This window comes from Carlito syrichta, unplaced genomic scaffold, assembly GCF_000164805.1.
Source record: "Carlito syrichta isolate Samal-C Ts95f unplaced genomic scaffold, Tarsius_syrichta-2.0.1 Scaffold314095, whole genome shotgun sequence".
NCBI classification, from domain to species: Eukaryota; Metazoa; Chordata; class Mammalia; order Primates; family Tarsiidae; genus Carlito; species Carlito syrichta.
In genome coordinates this window covers 31,853-50,781 of record NW_007258191.1, presented here as the reverse complement: position 1 = coordinate 50,781, position 18,929 = coordinate 31,853, and the positions used below count along the sequence as shown (strand labels likewise).

The following is an 18,929-nucleotide window of genomic DNA, read 5'->3' as shown; positions in this document are numbered from 1 at the left end:
GCTGCCCAGGCGGGTCTCGAACCCTTGGGCTCAGGCAATCTACTCACCTCAGCCTACCAAAGGCGCGGGATTACAGGCTGAGCCACCAAGCCCGGCTCATTTTTTTTTTTTTTTTTTTAAGGCTAAGAAAGAAAATTTTATTTAAAAGTTAGAGAGAGAAAGAGAAGGAAGAAAGAAGATTCACCTCCCCAAGGTGGGGGAGGGGGATCAAAGCCAGGAAGCATGGCAACAGTCATGGCTCAAAGAGCGCACAGCTACACCAGACTCTAGAGCAAGGCAATGGCTGCATTTCTTTTTTTTTAAAGGGACAGTCTCCATGTTTTGGGAGGCTGGAGCACAGGGGCATGATCATAGCTCTCTATAACCTCAACTCCTGGCCTCAATCTTCCTGCCTCAGTCTCCCAAAGCACTGGGATTAAGGACATGAACCACTGTGCCTGGCCCACATTTGAACATTTTAAATACGCAGCTACCACTGCCATCTGAATTCTGACAATTAACAGCAGCATATTCCTCTTGGTATAAAGCGTTCTATGGGTTTTAGAATGGCAAAAACCAGCCTGCCTATTGGAAATAGCTAATTCAAATATGAAACTTATCTTTGACCCAACATAATCGTCCCTTCAGGATACAATTAAGTCATTTGCTGATATGAATGTTGCTCTAACTACAATTTAGAGAAAAGCAAGGAGATATCTGATTTTATTTATTTAAGTGCAGGAATATGAGTTATCTCAAAAAGTCCAAAACACTTAAGAAGTTTTATTGAAAATGGTAACATACAGAAACACCAAATTATTTTAGAGAAAAATTAACAACATCTTCCAGAACTTTCCTAGTACCGAACCATTCTTGTAACTATTAAAAAACAAAGCCTAGTTCTAGATCCAAAATAATAAATGAACCTGCTGGTAAACATTCTTTTCAGGGTTTTAGTCCCGACCTTAGTTATTTTTCTAAATTTTACATTTGTACCTTTTCAAGACTGAGTAGCAGGTTTTCTTATAAAGTGATTAATATCTGTGAGAAATAGACTTACTTCATATTACAAAAAAAGACTAAAAACAACCCTCAAACACAAAAACCACACACATCCTACTCAAACTCAGATAAAATATACATTTGTTCATTAAAGCTCACCTGCTTTATATAATTTTTTTCACACATTAGCATAATAGCCAATGTTTGATCCATGCTGCAAAAACCATACAAAATGAAAAGCCCTGTTAATTCCCTAGGGAAACCTTAAGGCAAAAGCAAAAGCCTTATGCTACAAAAGAAAAACAAAAAGCAGAGGCATCGGGACTGTGGAGATGGCTCAGATGAATAAGCACCAACAAGGATGAAAAAAACAACTTTTGTACAAATATATGCAAGAAGTCCAAAAAGAAACACTGAACATACACTTCCCTGCAAAAATAATTATGTCAAATAACTTCACTCCTGAAACAAGCTGTTTGGATTTTAATTAACAAAATCTTAATTCTCACCTATATTTACCAATAGTATCAGAGCCTCATTTTGGCACTCTTTGTTCTTCCATCAATATAGACCTTTAAGCAGAGGCCTGCCCAGCAATTAGCCATAGAACACAAACATGGCCAATTGTAGTATGCTTTGAGTCCTTCTTTGGAAAGCTGTCATCTCTCTTTCCATCCTAACACGAAAAGTAACTCCAAAATCCAGGCAGTCACTTCAAGTTTTTGAGTTGTACTGGAATAAACTCTTTAGCATGGAGATTTCTTTAAGTTGGTCCCATTAAACAATGACTTAAAGCGGTAGTTTTTCAAATGGCATGAATCAAACACACTTGCACATTTCAACAAAATACAGTTTACATTCATCTCTAAATCTGAGATTAAGAAACTATTAGCTGGTTTCCAACTGGTTTCAATAATGGTTTGAAGTTTGAATAATTTTACTGCGTAGATATTAAATATTTGTTTAAATATTAAACATTAAATCTTTTCCTGACTATACAGACAGAAATAGAGAAAGCAGGTACAACAGGCAAAAGAAGAAACAGTCCAATTAACAACTTGTGACTTCTATGCCATCTGTAACAAGGGGAGGGATTTCAGTATGGGTTTCAAAAATGCCTGGAGGCTGGTGTCTAAAAATTCACCTCTACTTAGCATAAACCATTTTTTTCCTACAAAAGGTTATCTACTCCCTCCAAAGGAGAAAGGAACCCAGAAAATAAAACAAAAAGAACTGGGATGGTCTCCTGTTGTGTGATGGAAGGGCCAGTATTATACTATTATACTCATTTAATAACTTACACTGGATATTCCATAGCAATAAAGGAAGTGTCGTTTTACTTTTCCACACAGAAGTCCTTGCCACACAGAAGAACTCTGAGAAACTAAAAATTTCAATTCTGGTATCCCCAAAGGACAACTTGAGCCCGATTTAAGTACTCTAGATGATTTCCTGTTAGCAGGAAGCTATTCTCCACTAACTTCTAGGCAGACTGCACAATAGTTCAAATTGGCTATTTCAGTAAACTTCAGTGTCACTTGCCCATATATTTTAAGCTAATTATTTACTGTTTTCTAAATTAGCATTTAAAAAATGCAACTTGCTCATACAACCTTTTTTTCCTAAAATACAGAAGTTTTCAATGCTGAGTTTTGCTGACAAAGCACTTCCTCAGGATTACCTAAAGATGCTTCCCCCATAGGCAATTTGCAGATGAGTTACCTCATAATCTTTTAAACTATCAAAGTTAATTAAGTTGTAAACATTACTGAATGACTGCAAGGGAAACCAAGGAGCAAAAGTGCCACAAGGCAAAAAAACCTTGAAGGAGAAAAATTTTCTTTGTATTTTCAATACATTTTCAGAGGCAGAGCGCCACAATGCTACTGGCTACTTAATCAACACAGCTATAATAAACTGACAACTAATTTACAAGTTTCAGGGCCTCTGTTAAACTTCTGAGCAATAGACTTAAGTGACTGCTTTCTTCTTTCCTCTTCCCCAGTTATAATCTCACCACTGTAAACAGCTCGTATCTACAGATTAAGCTGTGACGTAACTGTCAGGGTACAGCTGTAGTAAGAGAATCCTTCCTTCTTAATCATCTTTTCAACACAAGGAGAAAATTCTCCAAGTGTCTGAACAGTTTAGACAACATGACAAGATGACTCAAGTCACCCTTCCACAGTTTCTATACTTGCCTTTGAAGAGACTCTAATGCAACATTTCTTTAATAACCCCCATGGAAAACTACCCTTCTCTTGAGACAAACTTCCTTGGCAAAAAGTTGAATAAATGGCTACCCAAAATGAGAGTCCCACCCCAAATCACAGGTGGTGATATTATTACACCCGTTTCATAAAACTTTCCAGTCCCTATAACTACGCAAGTAGGCTCATGACAACACAGGAGTCTTCTAAAATTTGACAACTTTAGTGTAGAAACTGGTTTCTAGAGTTCCATCTCTTCTTCTGTGCTAGCAGCAGTCTCCAAACTATTGTAAAGAGACATCCCTGTTTGCCGAGGTTCCAAGAACAATTCAGTTCTCTGAGGGAAGGCAGTGCCAGCAGCTGCATGCTTAGTTTGGCTCTCTCCTGCGTAGTTCTTAGCATCAGATGATGGCTTTGGCTTATCAGAAAGGAGTTCAGGGAGAGGTTTCCAGAGCACAAGCTCCATGGAAGGACGGCTCCTAAAACATAAAATACAGATTTTTATAAAAACTGGGTATAAAATGTGTATTAAAAATTAGGACATGAAAATAAAAGCTATATGGTAGAAAGCTAACATCTGCTACCTGTACCTTACAGTTAATAACTGATAGTACCAAAACAGGAGATTTAGAACAATCTAAGTTGATCTTCAGAAAGATCACTAAATACAGTCAGGCTCGGTGGCTCAGCCTGTAATCCCGTGCCTTTGGGAGGCTGAGGTGAGTGGATTGCCTGAGCCCGCGGGTTCGTGACCTGCCTGGGCAGCAAGACCTCATCTCTACAATAAATCAAAAAATCAGCCGGGCGTGGTAGCGCATGTCTGTAATTCGGCTACTTGGAAGGATGAGGGGGAAGGATCGTCGGAGCCCAGCAGGTCGAGGCTGTGGTGGCTGGGAGCGGCCGCTGCACTCCAGTCTGGGCGACAGAGTGAGACTCCAACTCAAAAAAAAAAAAAAGAAAGATCACTAAATACATAAAATTGCACAGTTTGGCATGCATGCTGTAATTACAATTTAAACATCATTAGCTGGGCGTGGTGGTGAGCCTGTAGTCCCAGCTACTAAGAAGGCTGAAGCAGAAGGATCACTTGAGCCCAGGAGCTTAAGGCTGCAGTGAGCCGCAAGCATGCCAATGCATCCCACCCCCAACTCAAAAAAAAAAAAAAAAATTTAAATACTTTTTTCGAGTTGGAGTCTCACTCTGTCGCCCAGCCCGGTGTGCAGTGGCCACTCCCGGCCACCAGTCTAGACCTGCTGGGCTCTGGTGATCCTTCCACTTCAGCCTTCCAAGTAGCTGGAACTACAGGCACGCGCTATCACGCCTGGCTAGTTTTTGATTTATTGTAGAGATGAGGTCTCTCCAAGTTGCCCAGGTGGGTCTTGAACCCACGGGCTCAGGCAATCCACTCACCTCAGCCACCCAAGGTGCAGGATTACAGCCTGAGCCACAATGAAGAACATCCCCTATGGCTAGCTTCTAGAAAACTACTAAGACCATAAAGTGTGTGTGTGTGTGTGTGTGTGTGTACACGCGTGTATGTGCGTACACGCAGCAGTTATTTTGCCTTAACTGCAAAGCATTATACTTTATAGCTATACTAAACAAGAAGGCATCTGAGATACTTTTCAATGTTTGTCCAGTGATTTATTTATTTATTTATTTTTTTAAGTTGGAGTCTCACTCTGTCGCTCAGACTGGAGTGCAGTGGCTGCTCCCGGCCACCGCAGCCTCAACCTGCTGGGCTCCGGCGATCCTTCCACCTCAGCCTTCCAAGTAGCTGGAACTACAGGTGTGCGCTACCACGCCCAGCTAATTTTTTTTGATTTATTGTAGCGATGAGTTCTCGCCAAGTTGCCCAGGTGGGTCTCGAACCCGTGGGCTCAGGCAATCCACTCACCTCAGCCTCCCAAAGGCACGGGATTGCAGGTTGAGCCACCGAGCCCGGCTGGGACGGATGTCTTAAAAAGGCTTTTTCAGATATCTGAAACTTACCCTCACTGAGTACCAAGTCTATACGATTATTTTCTAGATAATACCTAAATAAATAATAACTTGCTATTTTATATAGTATATAATGAGTTCATGTAGGCTCACAAATTACAGGACTACTCATTATTCTTAAATTTAATGGGTCCCAAGCCACTTTGCTTTTTAGGTTCTTGTGTCTGCTTTCTAGTTTCCTCTCTTGTAGTCATGACACCTCTTTAGAAGTTTTGTTTGTTCTGCTCTGACTTAATGTTTCTGTTTCTACTCTGATGATCTAGGAAACCAAATAACTGAACTCTAAACTACATTTAAATTAGGAAAAAAACAAGCTATGCTCAAGGCCCTGAGAGACTATGCTATGAGCCAAGAATATTAACTTTGATTTGTGGCCTTTGTGATAACTACTTTGCTGAGACACTTTATTTTTATTTTATTTTTTTGAGTTGGGGTCTCACTCTGTCATCCAGGCTGGAGTACAGTGGCACAATCGCAGTTCACCACAGCCTTGATCTCTTGAGCTAAGGCAATCCTGCCTCCGCTTCCCGAGTGGCTAGGAAGAACTACAGGCACAAGCCACCATGGCCACCTAACTTTTTGTAGAGATGAGGTCTCATATTGCCTAGAGGGGTCTTGAGTTTAGCCTCCCAAAGTGCTGGGATTACAGGCATGAGTCACCAACCCTGGCCTTATTTTTAAACCTTTTTTGTTTTGTAGAGACGAGGGTCTCACTATGTTGCCAAGGGTGGTCTTGAACTCCTGGCCTCAAGAGATCCTCTCATCTCATCCTCTCAAAGTGCTGGGATTACAAGCATAAACCACTGTGCCTAGCCCTTGGGACACTTTATTTTTAAACAAGACACTTCAAAATGTGGTTCCTATATTCCATCACAAAATTTGAGAATGGGCTCTTTCTTATCAATCCATTCCCAAATTCTACACTGGAGTCCATTTCAGGAGTTCAAAAGAAGCAAGGGGTAAAGTAGCCAAGGCAGCCACTTCTGCATACTTCAAACTCTTGCTTATCCCTGATGAACTAATAAAAAGGTTGTTTGGCCGGGCTCGGTGGCTCAGCCTGGAATCCTGCGCCTTTGGGAGGCTGAGGTGAGTGAATTGCCTGAGCCCGCGGGTTCGAGACCCACCTGGGCAGCGAGACCTCATCTCTACAATATATCAAAAAAAAAAAAAATCAGCCAGGCGTGGTAGCGCGCGCCTGTAGTTCCAGCTACTTGGAAGGCTGAGGCAGAAGGATCGCCGGAGCCCAGCAGGTCAAGGCTGCGGTGGCTGGGAGCGGCCACTGCACTCCAGTCTGGGTGACAGAGTGAGACGCCAACCCCCCCCCCAAAAAAAAGGCTGTCTCCATCCTGGACTAAATACAAATTTTACTATGCTTTTACTTGTCTAGTGACCAGGGAATAAAGAGCTGACTAGGAGAGGATGAACAGTGTCTAGACACTGAGTGTTCCCTCCAAGATCATAAATATGTAGAAATCAGGTACCAGCAGGGTGTGGTGGCTCAAGTCTGTAATCCCAACACTTTGGGAGGCCGAGGCAAGAGGATTGTGTAAGTTCAGGGGTCTGACACCAGCCTGGGCAACTTGGCAAGACCTCGTCTTTACAATAAATCACAAAAACTAACTGGGCATAGTGGTGTGCGTCTGTAGGTCCAGCTACTTGGAAGGCTGAGGCAGAAGGATTGCCTGAGCCCAGCAGGTTGAGGCTGCAGTGGCACTGAGCATGCTACTGCACTCCAGCCTGGGCAACAGAGTGAGACTCCAACTTAAAAAGAAAAAAAAAAAGAAAAAGAAATCAGGTACCAAAACTCAAAACTCACATGGACTCAATCATTTTCTTTGTAAAGACTTCATCAAATTCTCTCTTCAAACTTGTTTTCACAGGATCAGAAAGGACAAGACTAGGGAGATGATGAACATCTCTGTCAGCTTCAACGTCTTCATCTTCATCAATTATCCTAAATAAATTAAGCAGAAACAGAGAGAAAAAAATCTTTTATCAAATTATTATATATTCTTCTAATAATTGGACAAGATTTTAAAAATAAAAAAAGATAAAAGCAACATGTGTTACAGCAAAAGACCAAGTAAAAAAACGGAGGCTATGCCTAGGTGAAAAAAGTATATACAGAGGGTTGCTCATTTCATTTGACAAAAAAGTTTTATAAATGATGCAATTAAATTTGAAGAATGTGTCCCAGAAAACTATCTCATAAATCAAAAATTAATATTCAGAATTAGTAAAGGAAAATGCTTAGTACAGTTCTATGAGAAAAACACATTTTATAAGCATATATTTCATTTTCCTGACTTTTATAACATCTCTGAGAGGGTGAGGAACAAGGTATCACCAGATGATGAATAAGACTAGCTTAAAAGAGTACACATTTTTTTTTTTTTGAGTTGGAGTCTCACTCTGTCGCCCAGACTGGAGTACAGTGGTCGCTTCCGGCCACCGCTGCCTCAACCTGCTGGACTCTGGCGATCCTTCTGCCTCAGCCTTCCGAGTAGCCAGAATTACAGGCATGCGCTACCAAGCCTGGCTGATTTTTTGATTTATTGTAGAGACGAGGTCTGGCCAAGTTGCCCGGGAGGGTCTCGAACCCGCGGGCTCAGGCAATTCACTCACCTCAGCCTCCCAAGGCGTGGGATTACAGGCTGAGCCACCAAGCCCGGCTAAGAGTAGACATTTTAAGGAACAGAACAAGCCAGCTATATACAGCCCATTCACCTGTCCTCAATCTCCTGAAGCCTCCTTCGGGCAAGTTCACACTGTGGTTCTCCAGTTGTCTGATCCATTTCTTCACAAATAACATCTAACATGCTAGGTACAGAAAGGCTACTAGTACAGGGATTTACTCCGTGACCTTCTACATCCTGATGTGCACAAAGAATCCAGTCATTAGGACCAGCACAGAGTTCTGCTTCAGCTAGCCTTTTCTTTCTTACTGGACAACTGAAAAAAGAAAAAGAAATTTCAATTAAAAACCCCCAACTAATATAAATGAAATTATCACACCTATCTCTAAGCAAATTTTTTATATGAAAAAACTTTTTTGACAGTGTCATTACAAGATAAAAAATTACGCATATTTTTCTTATTTTCAGTCTCACTGATATTGTCTTTTACTGCTCTTTGCCAAATCAGGCTGTACCTGCAAGATTTTGACATTTTAGATTATAAGTGTTCAGTGTGGGACCTTAAAGTTATTTATACTTATTTGACTCTAGAAGGGCCAAGTGGGAAGTAAAGAAACCAAAAATCACAAAGGAGCAATTCAGCGTCAGCCATATTTTGCCATACTGCTGCTGCTCCATCAAACTTAGAAACTTTAGAATTTCCTTCTAAAGGAAATCCAATTTCCTTCTTTTGCAGATTTGGAAACCTAACCCTTCCAGAGTGTCACAGTAAGGTAGTGAGTTACATGTTGGGACCAGACCCCAGAGCTCCTGATCCTACCTCCATGTCTTTTTTACTAAATTCTTCTGCCTCCTTAGGGGATTTCAATTGTTCAAGCTCTTACCATAAACTAGTATTTCAAGCACTATGACATGCCCAGCGTTTAGTTAAAGCTGTCTGAAGCAAGTTTAATAGACAATTGGCCTTGTTTTAGTACTTTAAAGTACTTTATTGCCTGAGCATTACCAAGTACAGTCTGAAGATCAGAACATAGCTCTATAGCAAAAAAAATTCATTAAAGGCTACCACAGTCTCTAATTCCCTAAAATAAGGGTCAAAGGAAGCAGCATGTATTTTATAAGGAGAAATTCTTATTCCATGTTAAGACTGTAAGTCAATAGTAAAGCCTCTAGCAATATAAAAACAGACAAGTAATAAGGTTCTCTCAAACCCAGATTTTTAAAATCAACTGTTAAGTCAACTAGCTATACATCAAATATTTCTATACTATTTTAATAGTTTTAAAGCATGTGATGTGTTGGAAAGCAGAAAATAAAGTTATACATATTAAAAAACAGCTTTAAAAAAGCAGAATAGGCCAGGCTTGGTGGCTCAGCCTGTAATCCCAGCACTTTATGAGGCTGAGGCGAACAAATTGCCTGAGCCCGCCAGTTCCAGACCTGCCCAGGCAACTTAGCGAGACCTCGCCTCTACAATAAAATCAAAAATTAGCCGGGCGTGGTAGCACGCGCCTGTAGTTCTGGCTACTTGGAAGGCTGAGGCGGAAAGATGGCCTGTGTTATAGTTCTCACAGTAATCTCAAGGCAGTAAGCAATATAAATATTCTCTGCTCCAGTGGTTTTCAAACTAAGGTAACATTCAAATCTACTGTTTTAGTAATCTATGTATCAATATATTTAGAAAATCCAAAGTTCTGGAAGGCTGAGGTGGAAGAATCACCTGGGCCTGGCAGGGCAACACTGGGGTGGCCGTGAGCGTGTCACTGTACTACAGCCTGGGCAGTGGAGTGAGACTCTAGCCCCCCCCCCCACCAAAAAAAGAGTTCCTGGTGGGGTGTGGTGGCTCATGCCTATAATCTCAGCACTTTGAGAGGCTAAGGCAGGAAGGAAGGAGAATTGCTTGAGCCCAGGAGTTTGAGACCACCCTGGGTAACATAGCAAGGCTTTGTCTCTACAAAAAAAAAATCTGAAAAATAAGCTGGGTATGTGTGGTGGCATATGCCTGTAGTTCCAGTTACTCAAGAGGCTGAGGTGAAAGGATTGACTGAGCCCAGGAGGTTGACTAGTAAGCTGTTATCATCTGACAAAAAAGTTTTATATATGATACAGAGTGAGATCCTGACCAAAAAAAAAAGAACCTGGAACGGTGGCTCACACCTGTCTTTGGGAAGTAGAAATGAGAGGATTGCCGGAGTCCAGGTGTTCAAGACCAGTCTGGGCAACATGGTGAGACTTCGTCTGTACAATAAATCCAAAAAATTAGCCGGGTGTGGTGGCGTGTGCCTGTAGTTCTAGATACTTGGAAGGCTGAGGCGGAAGGATCACCTAAGTCCAGCAGGTCAAGACTACGGGTGGCTGTGAGCATGCCACTGCACTCCAGCCTGGGCGACAGAGACTCCAACTCAAAAAAAAAAAAAGTACCTGCTATTTCATATGCACTCCAATATCTGGGAGTAGAGCAGTATTTCACTGTGGCTCTAACATGCATTTCCCTAAAGACTGATGCAGTTGAACACTTTTTCATTTGCTTGGCCATTTGGCTGTCTTCTTTGAGGAATCTTGTTACTCCATTTTCTATTAGACTGCCTCTAAGAGATGTGCTTTTCTACCTTTCAGTTTAACAGCAATCCAAATGTTTGAAAATACAGTTGTAGGCAGAACATGAAGAAACAGGCATTCCCACTGTTAGGAGTACAAATTGGCAAAAACACTTGTTTATGGACAACCTTCTCGGGTCCCCTCCCACTCTGGAAGCTTTTCTGTTCTCTCAATAAATTCTGCTTTGTCAACTTAAAAAACAACAACAAAAAACACCGCTTGTTCATAATTTAAAATACACTTTAAGACCTAGTCAGTTATCCAGTCTGGGCAACTTGGCGAGTGCTTGCTTCTACAACAAGTGAAAAAAAATTAGCCGGGAGGGGTGGCACCTGCCTGTAGTTCCAGCTACCTGGAGGCAGAGGCAGAAAGATCATCCAGGCCCAGCAGGTTGAGGCTCTGGAAGCTGAGAGTGTGCCACTGCCCTGCAGTCTGGGTTTCAGTGAGACTCTGACTTAAAAAAGAAAAAGGAAAAAAAAAAAAAAGACCAAGCAATCTGCATCAAGGAATCCATTTATCTACTTGCAAATATGTAAAAAGAATTTCTAAAAAATGACCATAGTATAGTTGTAACAGCAAAATATTTGAAACAACTTAGAAATCCATCAATAGAAGACTGGTTAATTACCTAGATCTAGTGTCACATTAGAATTCCATTCTTGAAAAGGAAAATAGCTAGAACTCTATATGCTTATATGGAGCTACTGGAGAGAAGTACACAACCATCAATGTGTTGCACAGTGTGAACAGTATCTTCCTACAAATGCAAAAAACCAGAAGCATATACGCTACAATTGTAAACTTGTAATTTTTTAGATTATATTCCAAAGGTGACATGAGAAACAGGTAACAGGGGTTGCCTCTTTGGAGCAGAATGCGGAGTACAGACCATAAGACTTTTCATTATGTATCTTCTGAATTCTTTCACGTTGTGCAAGTAATTCACACGGTTCAAAACTCAAACGTTACAACTTGTTAAACAGTGAAAAGTTTCCCTCTGACCTGTCTGCTCGCCAGCCACTTACTGTCCCTAAAAGGCAACCGACGTTACTAGTTTCTTGTGCCTCCTGCCAGGGACATACCTAATGTTTTACCTTTTCACCTAAAACAAGTAGTTTAGAACACAGCATATGTTAACAGTGACCATGAAGAACACGCGGGCCCCTGAAACTTACTCATCCTCCTCCTCCTCTCGCTTGTGTTTCTTTTTACAGTGAGCGGAAACACTGTTGAAACAAACAAAAATCAGTCAACTGAGAAATCTATTTGAGCTTTCTTGCTCCGATATCCTCGCTCACCCTCACATACCAAATGTCCCTTTCCTTGCCGAGCGGGACGGATTCAGGCCACAAGGTCAGTTAGGTAATGTTGGTGGTCCCGGCATAGCCAGACACTGAAATCTAAACTTCGCCATTTGTCAAGGGAATGGGAGGCAGACTTGGGAGCACCCAGGCAAGGAAAACTAGTCGGGGCAGGCAGGCGCGGCGCGAAGCACTTTATTTCCACAATCTCACGGGCGGACCCGTTTCTGCCGCCTGCGCTGCGGGTGAGGAAACTGTCCGAGACGCACTGAAAGTTGTCACCAAGAGCGAGGCGTGTACGCGCCGAGGGGACGCCCGGGCTACGGTCGCCCGGGTTCCAGTAAGAAAGTCTCGCTTCTCGGGGCGCAGCCGGGTTGAGGTTCGAACCGCACTGTGCGACTTCAGGCGACTTACGGTTAACGTCTCTGGGGATCAGTTTCCTCCTCTGGAAACCGGGTTGAGACGCCCCCCGCGGAGGGTCGCGGGGAGGATTAACGAGCCCGAGCGCGAAGCCCGCGCGCGCCGCGAGAGGCGCCCAGCCTGCCCGCCCGCCCTGCGCCCGCCGGGCTCTCACCGTCCACGCGCCGCGCTCCCCCCGGGGCTGCTGGGGAGTGGGCGGGGTACCGGCCGCGAGGCCGGCTCGGCGCCGTCCGCCTCGGGCGGGAAGGCCCGGCCGGAGAAGGCCGGCGGCGGGTGCAAGAAGTCCGAGCCGCCGCTTAGGGGTAGGCCGCTGAAGGGCCGGCCGAGCGCGGCCATGGCCAGCGAGACCAGGAAGCTGCGACCGCCACCCGCGTCCCCAGGCCCGGCAGCTGCGGCCGAGAGGCTCCCGCCTCGGAGCCCGCTGCGACCCCACGTCACGCCTTCTAGAACCCTCCACCCCAGGCCGCCCAGGGGCACGCCGGGATTTGTTGTGTGTGGCGAGCTGCTGCCGCGAGGGATGCCGGGAGTTGCAGTCCTTGCAGACTACAAGCAAGATGGCTGCCCCGCTTTCTTCGCGAAGGCTTGAGGCGATGTAATAGGTTCAAATCCTCACTTCGCAAATAATAGCACCTATCGTCATTGGGTTGATGTGAGGAAAAAATGATGTAAGCCTTCAAAGTGGCCGAGCGCTGTAGCTCACGCCTATAATCCCAGCACTTCAGTAGGATGAGGCAGGAGGATGGCTTGAGTCTAAGAGTTCAATACCAGCCTGGGCAACACAGCGAGACCTTGTCTCTGCAAAAAATAAAAAAAATAATTGGACGTGGTGGCACATGCCTGTAATCCTAGCTACTCGGGAGGCTTAAGTGGATTGCCTAAGCCCAGGAGGTTGAGGCTGAATGAGCTGTGATCACAGCACTGCACTCCAGCCTGGGTGAGAGTGAGAACCCGACTAGAAAAAAAAAAAAAAGGAAAGAAAGAACCTCTAAAGCCCTTAGCACACTGCCTGGCACACAGTACACACTCATGAATTATCAGCTATTGATATAAGTTAATCTATTAATATAAATATGACAGTTTTTTTTTTTTGAGTTGGAGTCTCACTGTCACTCAGACTGGAGTGCAGTGGCTGGTCCCGGCCACTGCAGCCTCGACCTGCTGGGCTCCGGCGATCCTTCCACCTCAGCCTTCCAAATAGCTGGAACTACAGGCGTGCGCTACCATGCCCAGCTGATTTTTGATTTATTGTAGAGATGAGGTCTCGCCAAGTTGCCCAGGAGGGTCTCGAATCCTCGGGCTCAGGCAATCCACTCACCTCAGCCTTCCAAAGTGCTGGGATTACAGGCTGAGCCGCTGAGCCCGGCTTTATATGACAGTTTTTTGTTTTTTTTGTTTTTTTTGAGTTGGAGTCTCACTCTGTCGCCCAGACTGGAGTGCAGTGGCCGCTCCCGGCCACCGCAGCCTCGCCTGCTGGGCTACAGTGATCCTTCCACCTCAGCCTTCCAAGTAGTCGGAATTACAGGCACGCGCTACCACGCCCGGCTGATTTTTTGATTTATTGTAGAGATGAGGTCTCGCTGCCCAGGCGGGTCTCGACCCACGGGCTCAGGCAATCCACTCACCTCAGCCTCCCAAAGGTGCGGGATTACAGGCTGGGCCACCGAGCCCGGCAATATGACAGTTTAATGTAAATAAAGTTGGTGATGCCTTAGCCAGAATAGCATGGAGGATCAGTAAAAAGTCTCAGAGTGCTTGTGAGAGGTATTAGCAAACCTCCCAGCCTCTGGTTGGGACATTCAGAGACAGTCACAGGATCTCCTGCTTGGACTCGGCAGATAAATGGGCTAGCAGAGCTGGTCAACCTCGACCACTGATCATGCCCCATTTTTTCTGTCTCAGGGGTGGGACCACCATCCAGTGTAAGCTGTTTATGCCAATGTCAATGCCCTTCGGCCAAAGACCACCCAGAACACACCTGTATGTAACTGACCAAAGACAAATTTATTGACTCATTGCAGGTATGGAGTGTCTCCCTAGGAAGGTGTTAGAAAGGGATTTTTTTTTTTTTTTTTTAGTTGGAGTCTCACTTTTGTCACTCAGGCTGGAGTGCAATGGCAGCATGCTCACAGCCACTGCAGCCTTGACCTGCTGGGCTTAGATGATCCCTCTGCCTCAGCCTTCCAAGTAGCTGGAACTACAGATGCCTGCCACTACGCCTGGCTAGTTTTTTGTGTGTGTGTGTGTGTGTGACTTATTGTAGAGTGGAGGTCTCATTAAGTTACCCAGGCTGATCTCGAACTCCTCACTTCAGGCAATCCTCTTGCCTGGGCCTCCCAAAGTGCTAGGATTACAGGCTGAGTTACTGCATCCCGCCAGAAAGGGATTCTTACAGGATTTGGGCTTGTGCTAGGTGATTTGGGGGAAGGTTCAAGAAAGCAGCTTTGTTCTGGAATTAGTACTCAGGAAGAAGGGATAAATCTGTGATGGGGTATCTTAACCAATTTTTTTCTAAAAGGTGGGAGGAATGAAGGGAGGCTAAACCTGTAATTGGTAAAGAATCAACAGTTCTTCATATTAGCAGGATGGGCGGATGTTTAGTCATTTTTGTGATTTGGACAATGTCCATGTTTTGGTCAGTGTTTAGACATTATTACAAAGTGATTCACAGGGTCAGAGTAGCCTTGCTTGATGTTGACATTCTGTTAAATTGTTTATGTTATTTGGAGGACACCAAGGCCTAACAGTGTCAGGCCAGTTTCTGCATGCTTTTCTCTTTCCAACCAAAAACAGGCATTATCATTGATGCCTCTTTTTTGTTCACATCCATATCTAATCAGTTAACAAGTTCTAAGAGGTTTACTTTTAAAGTGCTTCCAAGTCCTCCCCTGCCCACATGATCAAAGAAAAAAATTAATATCCCTGCATTGCCCAATCCAATATAATGGATTAGGTTACAGTTTTCTTTTTTTGAGTTGGAGTCTCACTCTGTCACCCAGACTGGAGTGAAGTGGCCGCTCCCAGCCACCGCAGCCTCGACCTGCTGGGCTCTGGCGATCTTTCCGTCTCAGCCTTCCAAGTAGCTGGAACTACAGGCGCGCGCTACCTGCCCAGCTAATTTTTTGATTTATTGTAGAGATGAGGTCTCGCTGCCCAGGCGGGTATCGAACCAGCGGGCTCAGGCAATCCACTCACCTCGGCCTTCCAAAGCACAGGATTACAGGCTGAGCACCAAGCCTGGCCAGGTTACAGTTTTCTTAGTGACATTTACAATCTAATTTTGCCTGCCTAAAGTAATACCCTGCTTAATTAACTTGGATATAGTCCAGGCACGGTGGCTCACACCTATAATCCCAGTACTTTAGAAGGTGGAGGTGAGAGGATTGCCTGAGCCCAGGGATTCGAGACCAGCCTGGACAACTTGGTGAGACCTCTTCTCTATGATAAATCAAGAAAAATTAGCAGGGCGTGGTGGTGCATGCCTGTAGTTCCAGCTACTTGGAAGGCTGAGGCGGAAGGATTGCCTGATCACAGCAGGTCAAGGCTATAGTGGTTGTGAGCGTGCCACTGCACTGCAGCCTGGGCAACAGAGTGAGACTCCAACTCAAAATAAATAAAGAAAAAAGAAAAAAAAATTAAACTGAAATATAAAAGATACTTTCTTGGGTCATATCTACAAATGGCCATCTCATTCCTCACCATAAAAAAATACCCTTTCAGAGCCGGGCTCGGTGGCTCAGCCTGTAATCCCGCGCCTTGGGAGGCTGAGGTGAGTGGATTGCCTGAGCCTGTGGGTTCAAGATCCGCCTGGGCAACTTGGCGAGACCTCATCTCTACAATAAATCAAAACAATAGCCGGACGTGGTAGCGCGTGCCTGTAGCTCCAGCTACTTGGAAGGCTGAGGCAGAAGGATTACCGGAGCCCAGCAGGTCGAGGCTGTGGTGCCCGGGAGCGGCCACTGCACTCCAGTCTGGGTGACAGAGTGAGACTCCGACTCAAAAAAAACCCCTTCCATTACTGGGCACAGTGGCTCATGCCTGTAAGCCCAGCGCTTTGGAAGGCTGAGGCAGGAGAATTGCCTGAGCCCCGGCATTTGAAACCAGCTTAGGCAACACAGTGAGAACTTGTCTCTACAAAACATTTTAAAGGTAGCCAAATGTGGTAGTGCATACCTGTAGTCCTAGCTACTTGGGGAGGTAAGGCGGAAGGATCACCTGAGCCCAGGAGGTCAAGGACGCAGTGAGCCATGATCTGCACTCTAGCCTAACCAACAGAGTGAGACTCCAACTAAAAAAAAACCAAAAACCTTCCAGATAATATATATACATAAAAATATAAATACACATTTATAAAAAGGGAGTCACTCTGTAAATTATTCTGACACATGCCACCACGTCCAGTTAATTTTTGGATTCTTTGTAGAGACAAGGTCTCGCTATGTTGCCCAAGCTGGCCTCAAACTCCTGGGCTCAAGCAGTCCTCCTGCTTCGGCCTCCCAAAGTGCTGGGATTACAGGTATGAGCCACCATACCCGGAAAATTGACACTTCATTTCCACCCAATTAAATTTCTTGAAAAATTTCATTCTTTCATTATCTAATTCACAATTCTATACTAAGTTATATGCCTTTTATCAGTGTACTAAAATTAAGTTTGTTAAATGCTTTCTTTTTGCAGATGCTCCTCATGGAGATTAAGTCAAGTATTCTTCACAAATGACATGAATGCTTTTATTACCCCAGTTTTACAGATAAGAAAATTAAGACAAGTTGTCCCCAGTGCCCTCAGCCATAGGTGAATTAGCCAGTGCTCAACCCCAGGTCTGAGGCCCTACATCCTGCCCTAAACTTCTGGGCTCTACTCATCTCATTGAATTCCACAGAAGAAAGTGCTTGGGGCAATCAGTGAAAGCCTCACTACAGTATGTCTGAATGAGAGAGACTTTTGGGGCTTTAGACCCCTGGAAGTATAAGAGGAGGATCATTGTGCATTGTCTCCTCCTAACTTGGGAAGAGCAGCCACAGAACTTGACAGTGGCATCTGAAAGCCCCTCCTCTTCTCAGTGACTGTCCAGCTCTGCCTCTTTGAGGCTACTTCCCAGTTCACTTCTCATAGGACTGGTGGGTCAGAGACATTCAAATACTTAGATAATCCCTTCCTAAGTTCTTTTTCCTGGTGGCTAATCTTATCTGTTCCCTTTTAAAAACAATCTTTTCTGGCTACATAACTAACACAGGATCTTAGGAGAAAGTTAGTGGTGGTGGAGATAAAAGTATAGAGAAGCAAATAAAATAATACCATCCCACAGGAAGTTCCATTATTATGAATAACCTTCCCATCTTTTTTCGTATTTTCTTACATACACATAAGAGCTCTAGATTTTCTCATTTCACTCTCACAACTGGACCACAGGTACTGATATGATTCTGTGTTACAGATGACAGAACTAAGGCTTAAAGAAGATGAGTAATTATTTGATAGAGTTTAGCAAGAAACAACCTCATCAAGGTGTTAATATCAATGCATTCAGTTTCATCTCCTCTGGAAGAAAGATATCAAACCAAACTATTATTATTATTATTTTAGTGAGAAAGCAGGATTTATTGAGAGGACAGAAAAGCTCCCACAGTGGGAGGGTACCCGAAGGGGTTACCCAAACCAAATTATTGATAGTAGTGATCCATGAGAGTGTGGGGTTATCAGAACTTGCACTTTCTTTATTTATATATATATATATATATATATATATATATATATACACACTTTTTTTTTTTTGAGTTGGAGTCTCGCTCTGTCACCCAGGCTGGAGTGCAGTGGCACACTCATGGCCACTGCAACCTCAACCTGCTGGGCTGGGTTCAGGCCAGCCTTCCAAGTAGCTGGAACTACAGGCACACACCACCGCGCCTGGCTGATTTCTTATGGGAGAGACGAGGTCTCACCAAGTTGCCCAGGTTGGTCTTGAACCCCTGGCCTCAGGCAATCCTCTTGCCTCAGCTTCCCAAAGTGCTGGGATTACAGGCTTGAGCCACTGCACCCAGCCTCTTTTTATATTTTATAGACTAGAGAGTCTTGCTGTTTTGTCCAGGCTGGTCTCCAACTTGAGCTTAAGCGATCTTCCCTCCTCAGTCTACCACCTCAGCCTTCCTAGAAGCCAGGAATATAGGCAGGCCTGGTTACAACTTGCACTTTCTGGATACAAGTTTTAAGTTTTTAATTTCATTTTTGTAGCCAGATAAAAGATAAAATTTTAAAAAATGTGTTCAGTATGACAAGGTTAAAAATGAGAACTAAAAGTAATCAATACTAGCAGCATGCATTTATTAAGTACTTACTGTGTACCAGGCATTGTGCTAAGTACACTACTTCATTTCAGTTCCATCACAGCTCTATACTATAGTGTTAACATCACCACCTTGCAGAATAAGAAACTAAGTGAGAGGCGAAGGAAGTGTCTCAAGTTCTCATAATAAATAGTGATGGTTCTGGGAAGAACTGGCTGATTTCAAAGCCAGGATCATAATCCCTGCTTTCTACAAGCCAAATGAACATTCTTGCTAAGCATCCACAAAGTGCATATTCAAGGGAAGATCCCTAAGGAATTATTTCTTAGGCTTAAAAATGGCAACGCACCCTGTTGTCAAAGACAGAGTGAAACCTATATATTCATGTTGCCAATGACATTCCAAACAAGGAGGCACCTTAAAAGCAGCATTTGTGAGCCGGGCTCGGTGGCTCAGCCTGTAATCCCACGCCTTTGGGAGGCTGAGGTGAGTGGATTGCCA

General features: G+C 44.0%; 1 protein-coding gene across 6 annotated transcripts; it reads right to left on the bottom strand.

Moving 5' to 3' along the window:
• Nucleotides 1–673: 673 nt before the first annotated feature.
• On the bottom strand, nt 674–12,637 carry CCDC117 (coiled-coil domain containing 117). Of its 6 annotated transcripts, none has more exons than XM_021719049.1 (5): nt 12,302–12,637; nt 11,598–11,652; nt 7,920–8,144; nt 7,009–7,146; nt 674–3,670 (listed from the first exon to the last, which is right to left on the bottom strand). In XM_021719049.1, exons 2-5 carry the CDS (start codon nt 11,603–11,605, stop codon nt 3,433–3,435), a joined length of 609 nt encoding a protein of 202 aa, XP_021574724.1. In that variant the 5' UTR covers nt 11,606–11,652; nt 12,302–12,637; the 3' UTR covers nt 674–3,432. The 6 variants fall into 6 exon arrangements, with proteins under 6 accessions (XP_021574724.1, XP_008069197.1, XP_008069198.1 ...); XM_008071006.2 differs by having other exon boundaries at nt 11,602–11,652; nt 12,302–12,483; XM_021719050.1 differs by lacking the exon at nt 12,302–12,637 and adding an exon at nt 12,142–12,211 and having other exon boundaries at nt 3,097–3,670.
• Nucleotides 12,638–18,929: the final 6,292 nt, after the last annotated feature.

What these genes read in the sequence shown, in the direction of transcription:
- CCDC117 (XM_008071006.2), bottom strand. Translation starts at nt 12,483, where the DNA reads ATGGCCGCGCTCGGCCGGCCCTTCAGCGGCCTACCCCTAAGCGGCGGC. An exon ending in CTTCAGGAGATTGAGGACAG is followed by an intron (nt 7,147 to 7,919) that starts GTGAATGGGCTG and finishes TAATTTATTTAG; the next exon opens with GATAATTGATGAAGATGAAG. An exon ending in AAGAAAATGATTGAGTCCAT is followed by an intron (nt 3,671 to 7,008) that starts GTGAGTTTTGAG and finishes TTTATGTTTTAG; the next exon opens with GAGCCGTCCTTCCATGGAGC.